Below are 15478 nucleotides of genomic sequence, written 5' to 3'. Positions count from 1 at the left end.
GTGTAACTGTGAACTCTTCTCAGGTGTCACTTCATCTCCCAGAATATTCTGCCGCAGCAAATGCATGCCAATCCCGTCCTGACTGCCCTCCCACGGGTCTTAGCATCCTTGTAACTCCACAGGCCAACGCACCTCCTCTGTGGTGCACACAGACCTTGGGATCGGGTAGCCTCACAAGTCCAGCTCTGCCTCTCCAGACCTGTGTGACCTGGGGCCTGTCACTCTCCCGGGCCTCAGTTTCTTCCACACTGGGCTGTGGGGGTCAAGTGCCCGCACGCGTAGTGGCATCTGTGTATACAAATCTCAGGTTGCTTATTGGGATGGGATGCCTAGAAGTAGGTGGCTGGGTCCATGCGGTGACCATTTGGGGAGCTTAGTAGCCAGTGCTCACCCAGCAGGGTCTCAGAGGGTCTCATCCAGCCCTTTTCATTCGTAGTATTCTTTGAGCCCCTCCCCCCCGGTGAGCCAGGGAGTGTTCTAGGTGTTGGGCTTGCAGCGGTGCATGCAGAGACAAAAATCCCTGCCGTGGTAGGACGTGCATACAGCAGGGGCAGAGAACAGACATCAAAATGAGGAACTTACAGCAGTATGTCAGAAGGTGATAATAGCTATTGGAAAAAAATAACTGGGTGGGGGGGTTGGGGCAGGAGGGGAAGATAGTGGTCAAGAAGGCCTCACCAGGAGGTGTCATTTGCACAGCGATTAGAAGGAGGCGGGCCTGGGAGCCACTGGAACTCCTGGGGCGGATCTGCCAGCAGAGGAACCAGTGAATGCAAAGGCCCTGAGGTGGGAATGCACCTGGTGTGTCAGGTGAGGGGGACAGTTCAGAGACACAATGCAGGCCAGCTCGGGTGGGAGAAGAGGGATGCAGAAGTCAGAGGCCAGGAGCTCCAGACATGCTCCCAACGTCAGGGGCCATCCCAGGAGGGGCGACACATGGCTACCCAACCCATGGGGCCTCTCGAGGGTGCTTCAGGGGGAGGTCCCTAAGAGAGGACGGTAGCTCCATGAGAGTGGGACCGTCCTGCTTGCCTCTGTATCCCCAGGGCGCACAGGAAGTGTGGGGAGCCCTGGTGGATGCTGGGCGGGTAGACATCCCTCACCACTCTGAGCCCCCAGAGGTCCCTGGGACCCTCCCTGATTTGGGCTCCCGAAGAGCCTGGCACACAGGGAGCACTGTGGGGACTCGGTAAGCTGCGGTCACCCTGTAGCCCCACCAGCATGTAGCCACACGTCCTCATCCATACTCGAGCGTCAAGCTCATTCCCACCCAGCACTCAGACTCCCTTTGCATGCAGACCCTTGCCCAGGTCTGCGTGCGGCCAGTCCCTGTCACCTGGTCTCCGTTCGGAACTCTTCCTCAGAAAAGCCTGCCCTAGGTGCAAGCGACCTGGCCATCCTCCCCTCCTGGTGACACAGCACTTTTGCTTCCTTGATGGCCTCAGTGGCTATCTGGATTATCTTGCTGGCTTGTTTCCCCTCTGCCTCTTCTCAGACTAGTAAACTCTGTGGGGGCCAGGCCCTGGTCTGCGTGTTCACCGCTGTCATCTCCAGTCCTAGAGCCTCCTGTGAGCGTTTTTCACTGAAAGACACAGGGGCAGGTTGGGAGAAGCCCGGCGATTAGGTGGGCAGCAGCTCCGACCCCCGACGCCCTGACCTGCCCTTCATTTCCCTGCTTTGGCTGTTTGGCTAAGGGGAGGAAAAAGCCACTGCAAAACGAAGCAGCTCCCAGCGACGTTTTCCGCAAATCCTACAGCTTCGGCAGCACCAGACAACAGGCCCATGTTGGGGAGATTTTCTTGGCATTGTGTCCAGGCCACCCCAAATGGAGCAGAGGTAAAGGAGCCTGACCATCTCAGTAGAGCAATTAAACGGCCGCATGTTTGCCTGTGCCAGATAGATTTTCTGGCTCTGCCTGCTTTGGGCCGTGCGAGGTATGCACCGTGTGTAATGAGAGCCAGCGCGGGCGAGATGGACCGCCGATTGGGCCACGCCTGTCTCCCCAGCCCGGCGCAGACGCCGGGGAGCCCCGCGCCTCTTCAGCCATCAGACCTCCTGGCACCACAGGGAGACAGGCCGCCCATGCCATTTGTCAGGGTCTGGTGCCAGCCACCTTCTCTGTTTGCAGAAGGAAGGCCAGGGCTCCGATTCAGGGAGGCAGATACCTGCAGGCCTGGTGCTTGCTTGGGGGCCTGGCCCGGGGCCATTCCCACGCCCCATCCCAGAGGCACGCAGACCAGCTGGGTGTGGGGCCTGTGATCAGACACCATGCTGCGCAGCCAGAGGGTGGCTCCCCATGCTAGGGGCCCCACAGGCTCCTAGCGTCCCAGAGCCCCATTCACATTGGCCACAAGTCCCAGCCTTCCTGGGCAATGCAGGTGGTGCAGGCTCTGAGAGGCCTGTGGACAGGGAGACAGTCCTTCGTGGAGGAGGCAGAACTTCCCCAACAGACTGTACCGTGTCCCTTCAAGCAGCCTCCTGGCCACCTTTCTGAACATCAGGGAATTGCAGGGCCAGTACAGGATGCTCCATAGCCGATGGTCCCCTGCACAACCATTTTCAGGCGTTTGCTTAAGGGGTACCCCCACTGAGGGCTGGGCTGGCCGGCATCTGCCATCAGAAGCAAGCCCAGAGTTCAAATCCTCGCTCTTCCGGACCCTCTGTGGGGCCTAGAGGAGCCCTCCATGGGGCCCTCTGTCTTCTCATCTGTAAGATGAAGGGCTTGCTGACATCTTCAGCAAGCATGCGTGAATGCCTGGTCTAAGCCAGAAGAATCCACCCACCGCTGCCGCCCAGAGCCCCCAGCTGGTTAAGACACGATGTGCAAAGGTCCTCCAGAGCTGCACATCTGCCTTTTCGTCTCAGGCAGACAGCTGGCACCCAGCCAGCACTGGGGCAAAGGAGGACACCCTTCACGTGCTGGCAGATGCAGATCAGGGCGCCCCGGGGCATGCAGGGAGGGGAGCCCTCCGCCTGGTGCCAACCCCCAACTTCCCACCAGCTCTAGACACCCGGCCTCTGGGTCCACTGGCTGATGTGACCCCTCTGTGCCTATTAGAAGTAAGCGCCCTCTCTGGGGGACACAGGCCTGCCAGGACCCCTCTTTTAGCAAGCACAGTGTAGGCTGGACTCCACCCCACTGGCCTCTCCCCAGGGGAAGAAGGGTTGGACCCAGCTCTCCCCGTAGCCGCTCCAGGAGCTGCCACCCACTGGGCCTCCCTGCCCCATGCAAGTCTCACGGTGCCCCCTCAGCTCACCCCCCAACAGCCCTGCCAGTCTGTTCCCCCCAGGTTCCCCCAGTGGGGTCGTGAGCGGCCTCAGAGGGTGAACGCCTGCCCCAGGGAGCTCTGCTTGTGCCGGGCCAGTCTGAGGTCTGACCACAGCCTCGGGTGAGCCGGAGCCTCGGCCCCTATGCTCGAGGCAGCCGAGTGCTCGTCCTGGCCAGCAGCCCCCGAAGAGGCCGCACCATGGTACGACCAAGCAGTTTCTTCATACAGACGAGCCCCAGAGCAAGCCTGCTGTTCAAGGATGAGCAGGGTTTCTTCCCATTAGCAAGGAGGGGAAGGGCGTCCCAGGCAGAGGGAACAGCATTTGCAGAGGCCCACAAGTGTGACGCTGGGGAGCCCAGGGACAGTCGTGTGTTCCTCAGGGCCGCAGGGAAAGTGCAAAAGCAGTGGGTGAAGGGGCCGGAAGAGTTGGGGTTGGTCTGAGTCAGGGTTGTCAGCAGGAAACTGATTTCCACTTAATCATTTGTCCAGAGGGAGTGAATATAAAGTCTGTACACTGTATGCAATGGAGGGAGTGGCCAGAGGGGGGTTGAAAGGAGCCGGTAAGATGTGGTGGGAAGAAGTAGGGGCCACCCCCACCCTGCATGGGACAGCGTGTGCAAGAGCCCAGGGGGAAGGACCCCCGACAGGAGCTCCGGTCTTAGGGAGCAGGGATCGTCACCCCATTTGCTCTCCCCTCTTGTCCTCTGATCCACTGGAGCTCCCATTGGCTGGACCCAACCAGAAACCAGAGGGCCACAGGAGCCCATATGCCTTCTGCAGAGGCCAGCCTCCCAGGCACACAGAGGAGCAGAGAATGGATCCCCAGGGGCAGCTGGAGAACTCCTAGCCCAGGGAGCCTCAAAGTCAAGCTTCAGTGCATGTGTTTTAATGTGAGTGCTCTGGGAGACAGCAGGACCATGTAGAGCAGGAGAAGGACATGGCCACCAAGTGTGGGACTGATCCCCACTGGAGCCTGAGTGCAGAGTGCATGGGTGGGCAAGGGACTGGGAGACGGAGGCAGGGAGCCCTGCTGAGCTCCAAGCTGGACAGACCTGCTGTGGACTAGCGTGGTGCGGGGAGGGGCCAGGATGCAGGGATTTAGGCAGCAGAGTGGACCATAGGCCTCAGGGGTCCGTTGGCTGGGGAAGGAGGTAGAAGGGGGCGAGCCTGCCAAGGTGGCACGGGGGTCCTGGCTCGGCTTCGACGGGCGTGAGGGTGTTGCAGAGTTGGGAGAAGGGGACTTGGAGATGTGCTATTTCAGGTGTGTGCCCATCCGGGCCGGTGAGGGGGCAGGCTAGGGATCGGCAGGCTAACAGGCTCTCTTTCTGTGCCTTGCAGGTGGCCTCAGCCCCGAGTCCAAGAAGATCCTGACGCCCACCCTCAAGAAGCGGGGCCGAGCCGGACGAGGGGAGGCAGCCAAGCAGGAGGAGGGGGCAGAGCGGCCCGAGCCCACACAGCACGTGGCCCTCAACCTGTCTTTCAAGCGTTACGTTTTTGACACCCACAAGCGCATGGTCCAGTCTCCCTGAACGTTCCAGTGACCTCCCCCGGGGCCACCTTGCCCAGGCCCTGGGCTGGGCCGCGATGCCAAATGCCCAACCAGATGTGCCTCGACCCCCTTTAGTACATCCCTCCCCATGACTGGAGGCACGGGCCCCCGGGCCTGGCACTGAGCCCCATTGAGAAGCCTGGAGGATGCGGGGGCAGTGTCACCAGTGCTGGGGCCGAGAGGGTCTGTCCCTCCACCCTGGCACCCTCCCACCTACTGGTGGCCAGTGTCTCCCCGGCTGCCCAGCCGGCAGCCATGTGAGGGCCAATCCATGCCCTGACCCCAGGTGGCCTGGCACTTGCCAGCTGCAAATAAATGTCCTGTGGTGCCTGCTCTCTCTGCTGGTCTCTGTGATTTCACTGGGAGTGTCCCTTGACCTCTGTTCCTAAGGGGAATATCAAGAGAATTGCCAGGGTTCCTTCCCAGAGTGGAGCTGGGGGAGGGACCAGAACTCAGAGCCCAAGGGGGCAGAGGGATCCACAGGGTGTCAGGCCCCTAGGCCAGACTGGGTGGCCCCTGGGGTCTCCTGGGCCTTGAGAGACATGGGGGTGCTCTAGGCAGCCAGGTCCTGAGAGGGCTCTGCCAGGAGGGGCACACATGGGGTTCTGGGGAGTCGTGGGGTGCCAGGCAGGGTGTCAGGGCAGAGGCAAGCCTGCTCCGTCATTCCCACACCAGGAGTCCCTAGACCTCAGCCCTTGAGCTTGGGGTCCGTACTCCCCAGGGTGTGGAGGTGCAGGCAGGTGAGGGAGCCCTGTGCAGAGTACACGGTGGGCCAGGAACCATGAGCACAGGCCTCTTCAAAGCCCAGGAAGCCTCCGCTCAGCTCCTCTGCCTCTGCCCCACAGGCCAGGCCACCCCACCCCGCCACCCGAGCTGTGGATACTCGGGAAAGAGTAAGATGGTGAAACCAACTTAATGAGGGGAAATCAAAGTCTTTAAAGACATCTGTAGACAAACAGACGCGCTGGTGTTCCTTGATTTGGCCTCCAGACAGACGCAGGGGCCACCCTTTTATCCTAGTGATCGGTGCATTGTGCTTTAACTTGCAGAACTAGCGTCAAAGATACTAACGGGGGGTGGTGGCAATCCACGGGCTTGGAGGGGCGCGGTCCTGGGGCTGAGGGCAGAGAGGAGAAGGGAGTGGCGTGCAGGACGCGCTGTATGTGTGGGGCCTGGGCCACAGGCGGCAGCGTGCTCGAAGGGCACGTGTGAGGGCAGCTGGCCAGCAGGCCTCCCCAGCCCTCACAGGGACCGACCGTTAGGCCAGGCCAGGGACAGCAGTCAGGGGTGACAGCTGAGGGCTGGAGGCTGGGAGAGTTCAGGCCCGGCCCCCACTTCTCCCCGGGCTGAGAATGAACTGGGAGAGGGCTGGGTGCAGGGAGAGGGAGGCACTGCTTGCAGACCGTCCAATGGTTCCTTAGAGCCTCACTGCCACCTCCTGAGGGGACACCTCCAGTAACAGCAGTGGCACTTCTTGCCTGGCCCTCAGCCTTCTGCAGGCCAGGGTCCAGGCCCCCCCCAGGCCACCTCCCGTGCCTACTCAACCCTTTGGAGTGGACACAGCTGGGAGGAGCTGGGGTCTCCCCAGGCCCTGCCCCTTAGAGGAGGAAACTCCCTCCGGCATCATCCCCAGCGTGGAACTCTAAGGCCAGAGCTGCTGGGTGCCCCCCAGCCCGGCCGAGTCCTCCCTGACCGAGGGGTGTGAGGCTGGCCCCTCCCTCTGTGCCCCTTCTGGGTGTCCCTGCAAGAGTAGCCCTGGGCTCGATGACTCCTCCCTGGGAAGCTGCCCCTCCTCTCTGTGCCTCCGGGTCCTCCACCTGAACCCACCTCCAGGGTATCCCCTGCCCCGTCCTGCCCTTGGCCACATCATGCGGCCAGCAGAGCCCCACCCCCACCCCCCGCAGGCATAGAGGGGTGCCCACCGAGCAGGACCTAGTTCTGGGGGCAGATCCATAGGGGAGAGGGAGATAGCGTGGACTCAAGCCACTGCCTGGCCTCTCTGCCTGTGTGACCTTGGGCAAGTCCCTTAACCTCTGTGCCTCAGTGTCCCCACGTATAAAATGAGAACAGAAGCAGCTGTTTTGTGGGGCTCTTCAGGTACTGGGCCCATCGTGTTACCCACTGCCCTGAGGACGGGACCAGCACACAGGGTCTCACACAGGAAGGTGAGGGGCCTACAAACCCCTGACCAGTGGTGCGGGCCGCCCCAGGCCCAGCTGTGTGCCAAATCAAACATCTTTCTGTGACCGTCCCCACAGCCACCTGCACCTGTCTCCCTGCCTCCCACCTCACCTGAAGATCACACTCCTTAAAGCCCAGGGAAGGAGGCGGGCTCAGGTGGAGGACACTGAGGCACAGAGGGGAAGGGAGAGCCGCCTGGGGTATGACTGACTCCCAGAAGCCTCAGCCCCCTCCCCCCCAAGAGAGTGCGGTGAGGCGGCCTGCTCTGAGAAGCCCCTATCGGGCCTGGCATCGGAAGAAACCCGAGCACCCATTAGCAGGCTTGGGCCAGGGCACAGCCTTTGAAGGAGAAGGGCAGCCAGGGTGGCTGGACAGGGGCGGGGGCCAGCGCCCAGGGGCATTCTGACGGGCAGTGGCCCCTTCCCCTGGCTCTCCCGCCAGCCCTAGGTGCTCCAGAAGAGAGTACAAGCACACTGCAGCCACCATCACAGACGGAAACTCCCCAAATCTGGGAATGTCGTCTGGGAAGCATCGCCTCAATTATAGATGGGGGAGGTGGTGGGAGCTGGGGCTCAGCCGACCGGTGCCATTGCCTAGGCTCTGGATGACACCCTTGCCTCAAGGCCTTGGGTGTGTCCTTGGAAAGAGGTGCCTTCTGGGACCCTGCTTTGGGCGGGTGGGGGGGGGGTAGGCACAAGGGGCAGCAGCACCCCGCCTCGTGCTCCCACCCACCCGCCCATACAGAATGAAGTCATGGGCAGGCGTCCTGCCACCGGCTGGGGCAGGAGGGGCAGCCGTGATTGGCAGGCCCCCAACCAGCGGGGCTAATGCACCAGCAATGAGATAAGGCTTATCTGGAAATGTCCCTGGAATCGAGACTCTGATGGAAACAGGCTTCTGGGTTAATATATTTTTGATAGATAAAGTCTCGTAAACGGGAAGCCCTGGGGGCCCAGGGCAGGAGATGGGGCAGCTTCTGTTCTCCCAGGCCTCTTGCCCTGCCGGGGTGTGTGTGTGTGTGTGTGTGTGTGTGTGTGTCCCAGGTATCTGTGTCTGTGTATGTCTGGGCATGTGAATGGATCTCAGTCTCGGGTGTGTATGTATCTCAGGCTGGAGATCTCTGGTGCATCTGTGTGGGAGTGGGGTTAAGAAGAGGGGTGTTGGGTCCAGAGTGCACAGGGTGGCAACACATGTGTCCAGGGCCACAGGGACTTGCAAGTGGGTGGGGCCTGGTCCCCAGGACCTGGTGGGACGGCAGAAAGCTCATTGCCCCCGTTCTATGGACCCAGAGCCCCCCTCAAGGTGAGCCAGACCCTCTCAGTGCCAGCTCACCCTAGGGCTGATCCAGGCCTCGGGCCCCCCCTGCCTCCTCTGCCTTCCCCCGGGGTCAGCATTTCCAGGTCTGCTTCTGGAGCCCAAGGCCAGTCCTGCTCACAGCCTCCCACCTCCTTGTTGAGCTCTGTCTGTCCTCCGTCACCATGACTGGGGCGAAGGGAGGCCTCTCGCTGAGGGATCACCTAGGCAAGGTCTCAAAGAAAGAGGAGTCGGCCAGGGGGAGGAGGGTACCGTCCAGCAGGGGGCACAGCAGGAGCGAGGGCTCCAGGAGAGCACTTGGTAGGGCCTTCATGAGGAGGGATGAGGTCATGGTTCCCAGTCTCCCTCCAGCCCCTACCGGGCCTCCAGGAGCCTCCACATAGGCAGCCCTGATTAAAAAGAGTAATTAACACTTGGCTGATAACAGAGTCATGCCATTAATTAGCCAAGCTCAGCCAGCACCAGGGCTTGATTGCGGGGAGGCAGCGGAGGGATGCTGGTGAGGGGGGCCCTGCGTACTCCCTTGGGGGGCGGCCGACCCCAACTCTGGTCTTGCAGAGTCCCCTGCGGGAGCCCCATTCCCTTGCTGAGTGCCGGGGGAGGGGGAGGGGGGGCAAGGGAAGCAAAGGGGGCAGCTATGCAGGCAGGCTGGGCAGGACCAGAGGCCTTGGAGGCTGCTGTCAGTGGCCTTGAAGGGCACGGAGGGGCAGGGAGAGTGCCTCAGGTCGGGGTTTCAAGAGACCCCTCTGAACCCCAACTTCCTGCCAGTTCTGGACACTCCTATGCTAAATTTCCAGGGCTTGGAGATCAGGGCCCCAAGAGACCTCAGGGCTAGAGGAAGACTCCCAGGACTGGCCAAGGAGCCCAGGGGAGGCGGCAGTGCAGGCTGAGCCCTGGGAGGAAGAAGAGGGCTCTGGAGAAGGTTTGGGGATTCAGCATCGAGGGGTGGAAGCTGGGAGCAGGGACAGATTTGGGAAGAGACCCGGAGTTGGTCATTCTGCATTTATTGAGCACCTCCTGTGTGCCAGGTCCTGGGGTCACAGCCTGGTGCTCCCTGGATGCGGTGAGGTGGGGCACCCTGGATCCCAGACTCCTGTCCTCCCCCAGGCCAGCAGGTCAGAGGTCATGAGCCCCGGAGCCTCCCCGTGTACCCCACCACGAGGTATTGCTCCATCCCCCCACACCCTCCCACGTTATCGCCAGGTCTGGTGGGGAGACAGCACAGCGGAGAGAAACGGCCACTTCCCGTCGCCACAGCTGGGGCTCCAGATAAAGGCCAGCTGGGAGCCCAGGCTGACCTGAGGAGGCTGGGGTAAGGGGCCAGGTTCGGCTACCTGCCTGGCCCCTCAAGGGGCACCCCACAGACTCAGCCCTGAGCCCCCAGGCTTCCAGCACAGTCACCACCAACCAGGGCCGGGAGTCAGGCTGCTAAGGGCCACCCTATTCTGCTGGGGCCAAGCCTCTGCTCTCCCGCCCTGCCCACTCCCCACTCCCTCCCCCGGGGTGGGTCCCGCAAGCCCCCCCCCCGCCACCGCCGCTAAGGCAGGTGGCCAGCGAGGGTGCCTGTGGCCAGGCCACCCGGGGTGGCAGGGCGGGTAGCATCCGTGGCAGCAAACTCAGCCTGCATCCCCACAGCCGTCTTCCTTCGCTCCCCCAGCGCCACTCTGTCTCTGGGTCTCCACATCCACCTCTCTCGCGTCCAGTTCACTTCTCCCACCTGCCACACCTTGAGGCCCGGTCCGGCCCCCGAGCTGTGTCCAGCACAGACCCTGCTGGACAGCCAGCTGACGGGGGCAGGTTGGAGGCTGAGAAGTGCAGGCTCGCACAGGCACCACTGGAGTTTGGTCAGCCCTCCCCTCGCACCCTTTCTCCCTGCATTTTCCACCCCAGCATCTGTCCCTAGGTGTGATCATACCCGCAGCGTCTGAGGGCCCCTCCTCTCCCCGTCTCTTCAGTTCCCTCTGAGGGTGAGAAGGCCCAGTGGGGCTCCCCGGCTCAGATATAGAAAGGCAGGGTCGGGGGACAGGCCAGGTAGGGGGCAGGAGCCAGGCTTTCCCCAGAGCTCCAGGGGAAGGCCTTGGAAACAGAAATTTCCCAAGGGTTCCGGGGCTGGAGCCCACACCAGGCCACGGAAGCCAGGCCTGGCCCATCCTGTGTCCTCCCGATTCACTACCCAAGCAGGACTTGCCACGCCAGCTCCTTATGCTGTCCCTAGACTGTCCTCCTACGGCCACTAACCTCGCCCACACCCAAGACCACCGCCTCCACCATTAGCACTGGGGACCCGCCGCACGTGGGGAAGGTGCGTGAGACCACTGGCCAGGAAGGAGGTGCTGTGAGGGGAAGGGGTGTGGGGGCGGGGCTCCGTAGAGACGGGGAGGGGGGGTCGGGAATGATTAGGAGGTGATGTCCTCTGCTGGCCTTGACGCCGCTTGGGTGCAAGAGGGAGCCGGGAGGGAGGGAGGGGACCCGGGACACCTGGGCAGCCTCTGCAGGGTCACTGGGCACAACGAGGGCCCACCAAGAGGGGAACCCAGCAGCGGCGCCAGGTCTGGCCAAGACCTCCCGATGAGCATGGTGTGGATTCCTGAGCCCGCCCGCCCTGCGCAGCCCTTGGGTAGGGGCGTGCATCTAAGACTCGGGCGGCGGCAAGGGGAGCCCAGAAGGAAGGCAGAGGAGCGGCTGGAGACGGGGAAGGAACAGTCTGCAGTGCTGGGGCGGGGGGCTGCGGGCAGGGCCCCAACGGAAGCGGGCCAGACACCTCTGGGGGCAGGTGGGCGGGAGTGGGCGCCAGGCAGGACTGTTGTGTAACGGGTGTGCTGTGAGATGAGGCAATGCGCTCCCTGATCAGATGTGGAGCCGGAAGATGGGGCGGCTGATAGCCATCAATCGGCAACATCTCGCTGATTCTCAGTATTCGGCAGGGTGGAGGGAAATGCACCCACCCCACCGCCCAGGCCCTCGAGGGGGCCCCTGCAGCAGCCTGGCTTCGGAGCCTCCCCTGGGCTGAGCCCAAGCTAATCAAGGCCGGGCCAGCGTCCTCTGCTCCATCCCCCCGAGGGTCCCCACATTCTCCAGGCCCGTGTCCTCAGCGCTCCTTGTGCCTGATACTCATGCTCTGTGTCCCTGTGGGGCCTCAGACCAGCCCCCTCCTCTCTCTGGGCCTCGGGGCTCCCCTCACAGATGGCTGCCGATGGCCAGAGCAGGGGAAGAGGCTCAAAGGACAGTGGCGCTGAAACAGGAGGTCAGGGCTCAGAGGGTGGTGTCCTAGCCCCCTAGGGGGCAGACCTGCCTTGCCCCTCCTGGCACTGCAGGCCCCTGGCTTACAGATGGGCTGCAAGGCAAGGAACAGCTTTGGGGACCCCTGGATCGGCTTCTTGGATTTCCTTCACAGAGGGGAAACCGAGGCAGGGGGAGGATTTGTCCCCTGCCCCAGCCCCCCAGCACAGGAAACCCTGGGGGGGAGGCGGGAAACGGCCGCTGCCAACTCTTGTCCCCTGGGCACAGTGCACATGCCCAGCCCGGTCCCAGTGCCTAGCTGGTCCTGGTGCAGGTCCCTGGGAACTGGGGGTCTCGGTACACACGTGGACATGCTGACCGGCAGGGCGACTGCCACCCCATGGACAGCCGAGTGGGCTGCTGATAAGGAGAGACGGTTGTCAGAGTCACGGGGTGCCACTGATAAACCAGATAAGCATCTCCCGGTGGCCGGAAGATAGTGGGAAGATGCCCAGTCCCGGGGGTGCCCACATCTCGGGTGGAAACACTGAGGCTGCTGGTTCTGCACAGGGCCCACTCGCCCGTCCCCCCAGCCAGCAGCCCCCACCGAGGCATCTGGGCCACTGCTATACACAGTGCAGCCAGGGGACCCTGGCCCGGAGAGGCAGGGCCAAGCCTGAGGTCACCTGGCAGGACCTGCTACCAGGCCAGTAGCCCCACCCTGCCCCCGCCTCTCCTGCCCACTCACCCAGTCCCACCTCAGCCCTAGACAGCTCCGAACAAGCTTCTCGAGGGCCCCTAGCCTGACAGACTCTTTCCACTGCCACACCTTTGCTCACGCTGTGCCCCTGCACTCTTCCCCCCCACGCTCACCCCCTGCTGCTTCATCCAGGCACAGCTTGCCCCTGAAAGAGGGACGATCCAGCCAAGACGAGAGGATTCCGGGAAGCTGGGGGTGTTACAGAGTTGGTGGGGGGACCCCACTGACATGCGACAGACTCGGTGCAGGGTGCATCACGTGCTTTCTCGCTGGACACCCTACAAGGTAAGAATCCTCACCCTGGTTTCCTTGGGTGACTGAGGCCCAGACAGACCAAGTGTGACGTGTCCAAGATGAAACCACCTGGAGGGAGGTGTTTGGGCCGTTGGAGGCCGCGGCCTGGCTCAGGGGTGCTCAGGGGAGGGTTCAGTCAGGCCCTGTGGGGAGCGGAGCACCCAGCCACAGGAGTGAGCTCTGTTCCGTGGCTGGTGGTTTGCAGCCCCACCCCCAGCTCCCCTTCTGGCCCTGGCCCTGGAGGGGCTTTATGGTCCTGAGGACTTGCCCAAGGTCCCCTGGGAGTCGGTGAGGGATGGGGATGTGCCACCAGTCTGGAGGGGTGCAGAGCCCATGCCCTTCCCAGATGGTGCCATTGCTCCCCGGGACAATTCCTGCACCTTGTTCTCCTCCCTCCCCGAGCATTCTGGCCGTTTCTACCTCACAGGTGTGGGGTAGAGACTCAGGGAGGGGACAGTCCCCCCAAAATGCGGGGGTGACAGGGGTTGGGCATGTCACTGCGTTCTTTTTCTGGAGCCCCTGGGAACAAGGCCCTGTCTTCTCGCTAGGGTTGATATCAACTTGAAGCTGCTACGACCATCTTGGTACCACAAAGGGAATGACGTTTACACCACAAAGGAGTGACGTCTACACCGAGGAAAGACTGACAGACAGATGGAGAGAAACAGATTCCTGAAGGTATCCACTGAATACCTGGAACCAGCTATGCCTGAAGCTTACCCTCAGGTTATGTGAGGCAGTGACTTCTCTTTGATGCTGAAGCTGGTTGCAGTTGAGTTTCTGTTTATGACTCAGAGTACACATGAACAGGATCAGTCAGCAGTGACTCTCGCCAGTCTGGGACATGCCCGGGGCCCCGGGCCCTGCTGCAGACATACGGGAGCCCGCATATGTCCCTGTGGACATGGATCCCAGTCTTGCCCTCTCTGGAAGTCTTTTCCCACAGCCAATACTCCCACCCCAGCTGTGGGGCCTTGGGCAGTTCCCTCCTCCCAACTGTATGTTCTCTGTGCACTCCCAACCCTCACACACACACATAATTACCCCCTCCTGCCTCGGATGCTCTAACAGCCACCTCTGCCCGCCTCCCTCAGCAGCCCAGCAGGGTGCCGCACAAATCACCACCCCGGATCTGGATGGATTCTCACGGCTGCCCACCCACTGGGCCCCCTGAGACCTGGCTGTGCCCCAGAGTGCACACCTCTGCTGTGGCTGGGGACAGCCCTTCATTTGTCCCACATGCCCCTTACCTTTTTTAAATGTTTATTGCCAGCTTTCGAATGGTAGATTTCATATTAAAACATGATCTTTGCCACTTACTGACTGTGACCTTGAGCTACTTACTGACACCCGTGGTCCCTTCCCAAAGCTGGTGATGCCAAGAGCAGCCCCCACGGCCCTCTCTGTCTCTCACATCCTCCTTGGCACCTGCCCAGGGTCAGTGTCTCCTCGCCCTAGACCACCGGCTTGGGCAATGGCCAACACTTCTTACCGGTACCCCTGCTCTGCCCTATAGCACCTGCAATCCGCACTCACACCAGCCGGAGGGCTGCTGTTCACACCTGTCATCAGTCTTTCTTCTGTGGAGAACCTCCCAGGTCCCCACCTCCCTCAGGTCTACACACATGCCCAGTGATCTCCTGAGCTTCCTATCCCATTACCCTCCCCAAACCCACCTGCTCCAGCTCCACTGGCCTCCCCACCTCAGGGCTTTGGAACTTGCTGTTCCCTCTGACCCCGTTCAGCCTGCTCCCTCCCGCTGCTCTGTGAGGCCCTGTCTGGGTGCCTGAGTAAAAGTCACCCCCCCCAGAACCCTCTCATCCCTCCTTGCTTTCAGTGTTCTCCTTAGAGATTATTACCTTCTAACACACTGAATATCTTGCCCATTTACCTCACTTACTGTCAGTGTCCCCCATGCGAATGTGAGCTCCAGAGACAGGAGTTTCTGTCCGTTTGTTCATCCCCAGCACCTAGCACACATGCCGGGTGCCCCACACTCTTTGGGCATCCGTGGCTGTTGAGGATTGAATGAGTTAGTCCATGTCGAATCCCCGTGGGTCCCTACCATGGAGCATATGTCCCCGTCAATGGAGCTGGCCCAATCATTGCTGTATTTACCCTTTCTGGCCACGCTGGCCTGGCCTATGTGCCCCCACAGCAACCTTCACCTTCGGGCAGTGGGGTCGGGGGGAAGCACCAGCAGGAGAGGGAGTGAGCGGGGGGGAAGGGCGGGTGCCAAAAAGTTGTGTCATCATGAATCACCCTGCTGGACAGCTGTGCTCTCGGTCCTGGGAACGACTCCTCCAGGGCCAGGGAGCCAGAGCACGAATACCCAGGGTTGTCTGTCCACTGCGAGTCAGGGCTGCCCCCCTTCCCAGCACTTGCTGGCCCTCTCACCCTGTCCCCTACTCCCCCTCCTACTAGCTGTTCTTTCCACCAGCTGCCCTTGTCCTGCTGGCTCCTTCTCTCCGCTCAGGTATCATCTCTGAAGAGACGGCTGACCTCCCCGGGGAGAAGTGCTCCTGTCCCTCTCATCCACGGCCCCCAGTTTAGTTATCTGCAGGGCTGTTTCTCAGTGGTTCCCCTGGTTAGCAGAGGGCCCCCCAAAAGAGCATGAGGCTCCCCGGCAGCAGAGGTCTGTCTCTGCTCCAGTGCCCAGAACAGAGCCTGGCACATAGTAGGCGCCCCATAAATGCAGGCTGAATCAGTTGGGAGAATGCATGGTGCCAGCCTTCAGAGCAAGCTCATCAGTGGGAGGTACCTCCTGTGGGGGCCATCCTTGGCCAATGCAGGCCTTGTGTGGGGCCCAAGTGCACTGAGTTGGTCTCCGGGACTTCTTAAGGGCACAGGGAGCCCCCAGGGGTCACAGAAGAAGGTCCCTGAGTTGGAGGA

At 61.8% G+C, this 15478-nt stretch overlaps 1 protein-coding gene across 1 annotated transcript in view; it reads left to right on the top strand.

Annotated features, from left to right (window-relative positions):
• EEFSEC (eukaryotic elongation factor, selenocysteine-tRNA specific) overlaps positions 1 to 5155 on the top strand; it is a 252221-nt gene extending 247066 nt beyond the window's left edge. Inside the window, exon 7 of the mRNA XM_043588274.1 lies at positions 4608 to 5155. Coding sequence (XP_043444209.1) covers positions 4608 to 4798 — 191 coding nt within the window. The 3' untranslated portion in view covers positions 4799 to 5155. The remainder of the gene's footprint in view (positions 1 to 4607) is intronic.
• Positions 5156 to 15478: the final 10323 nt, after the last annotated feature.

The sequence above is a fragment of the Prionailurus bengalensis genome, chromosome A2 (assembly GCF_016509475.1).
Source record: "Prionailurus bengalensis isolate Pbe53 chromosome A2, Fcat_Pben_1.1_paternal_pri, whole genome shotgun sequence".
NCBI classification, from domain to species: Eukaryota; Metazoa; Chordata; class Mammalia; order Carnivora; family Felidae; genus Prionailurus; species Prionailurus bengalensis.
This window is presented reverse-complemented; position numbering and strand designations above follow the sequence as displayed.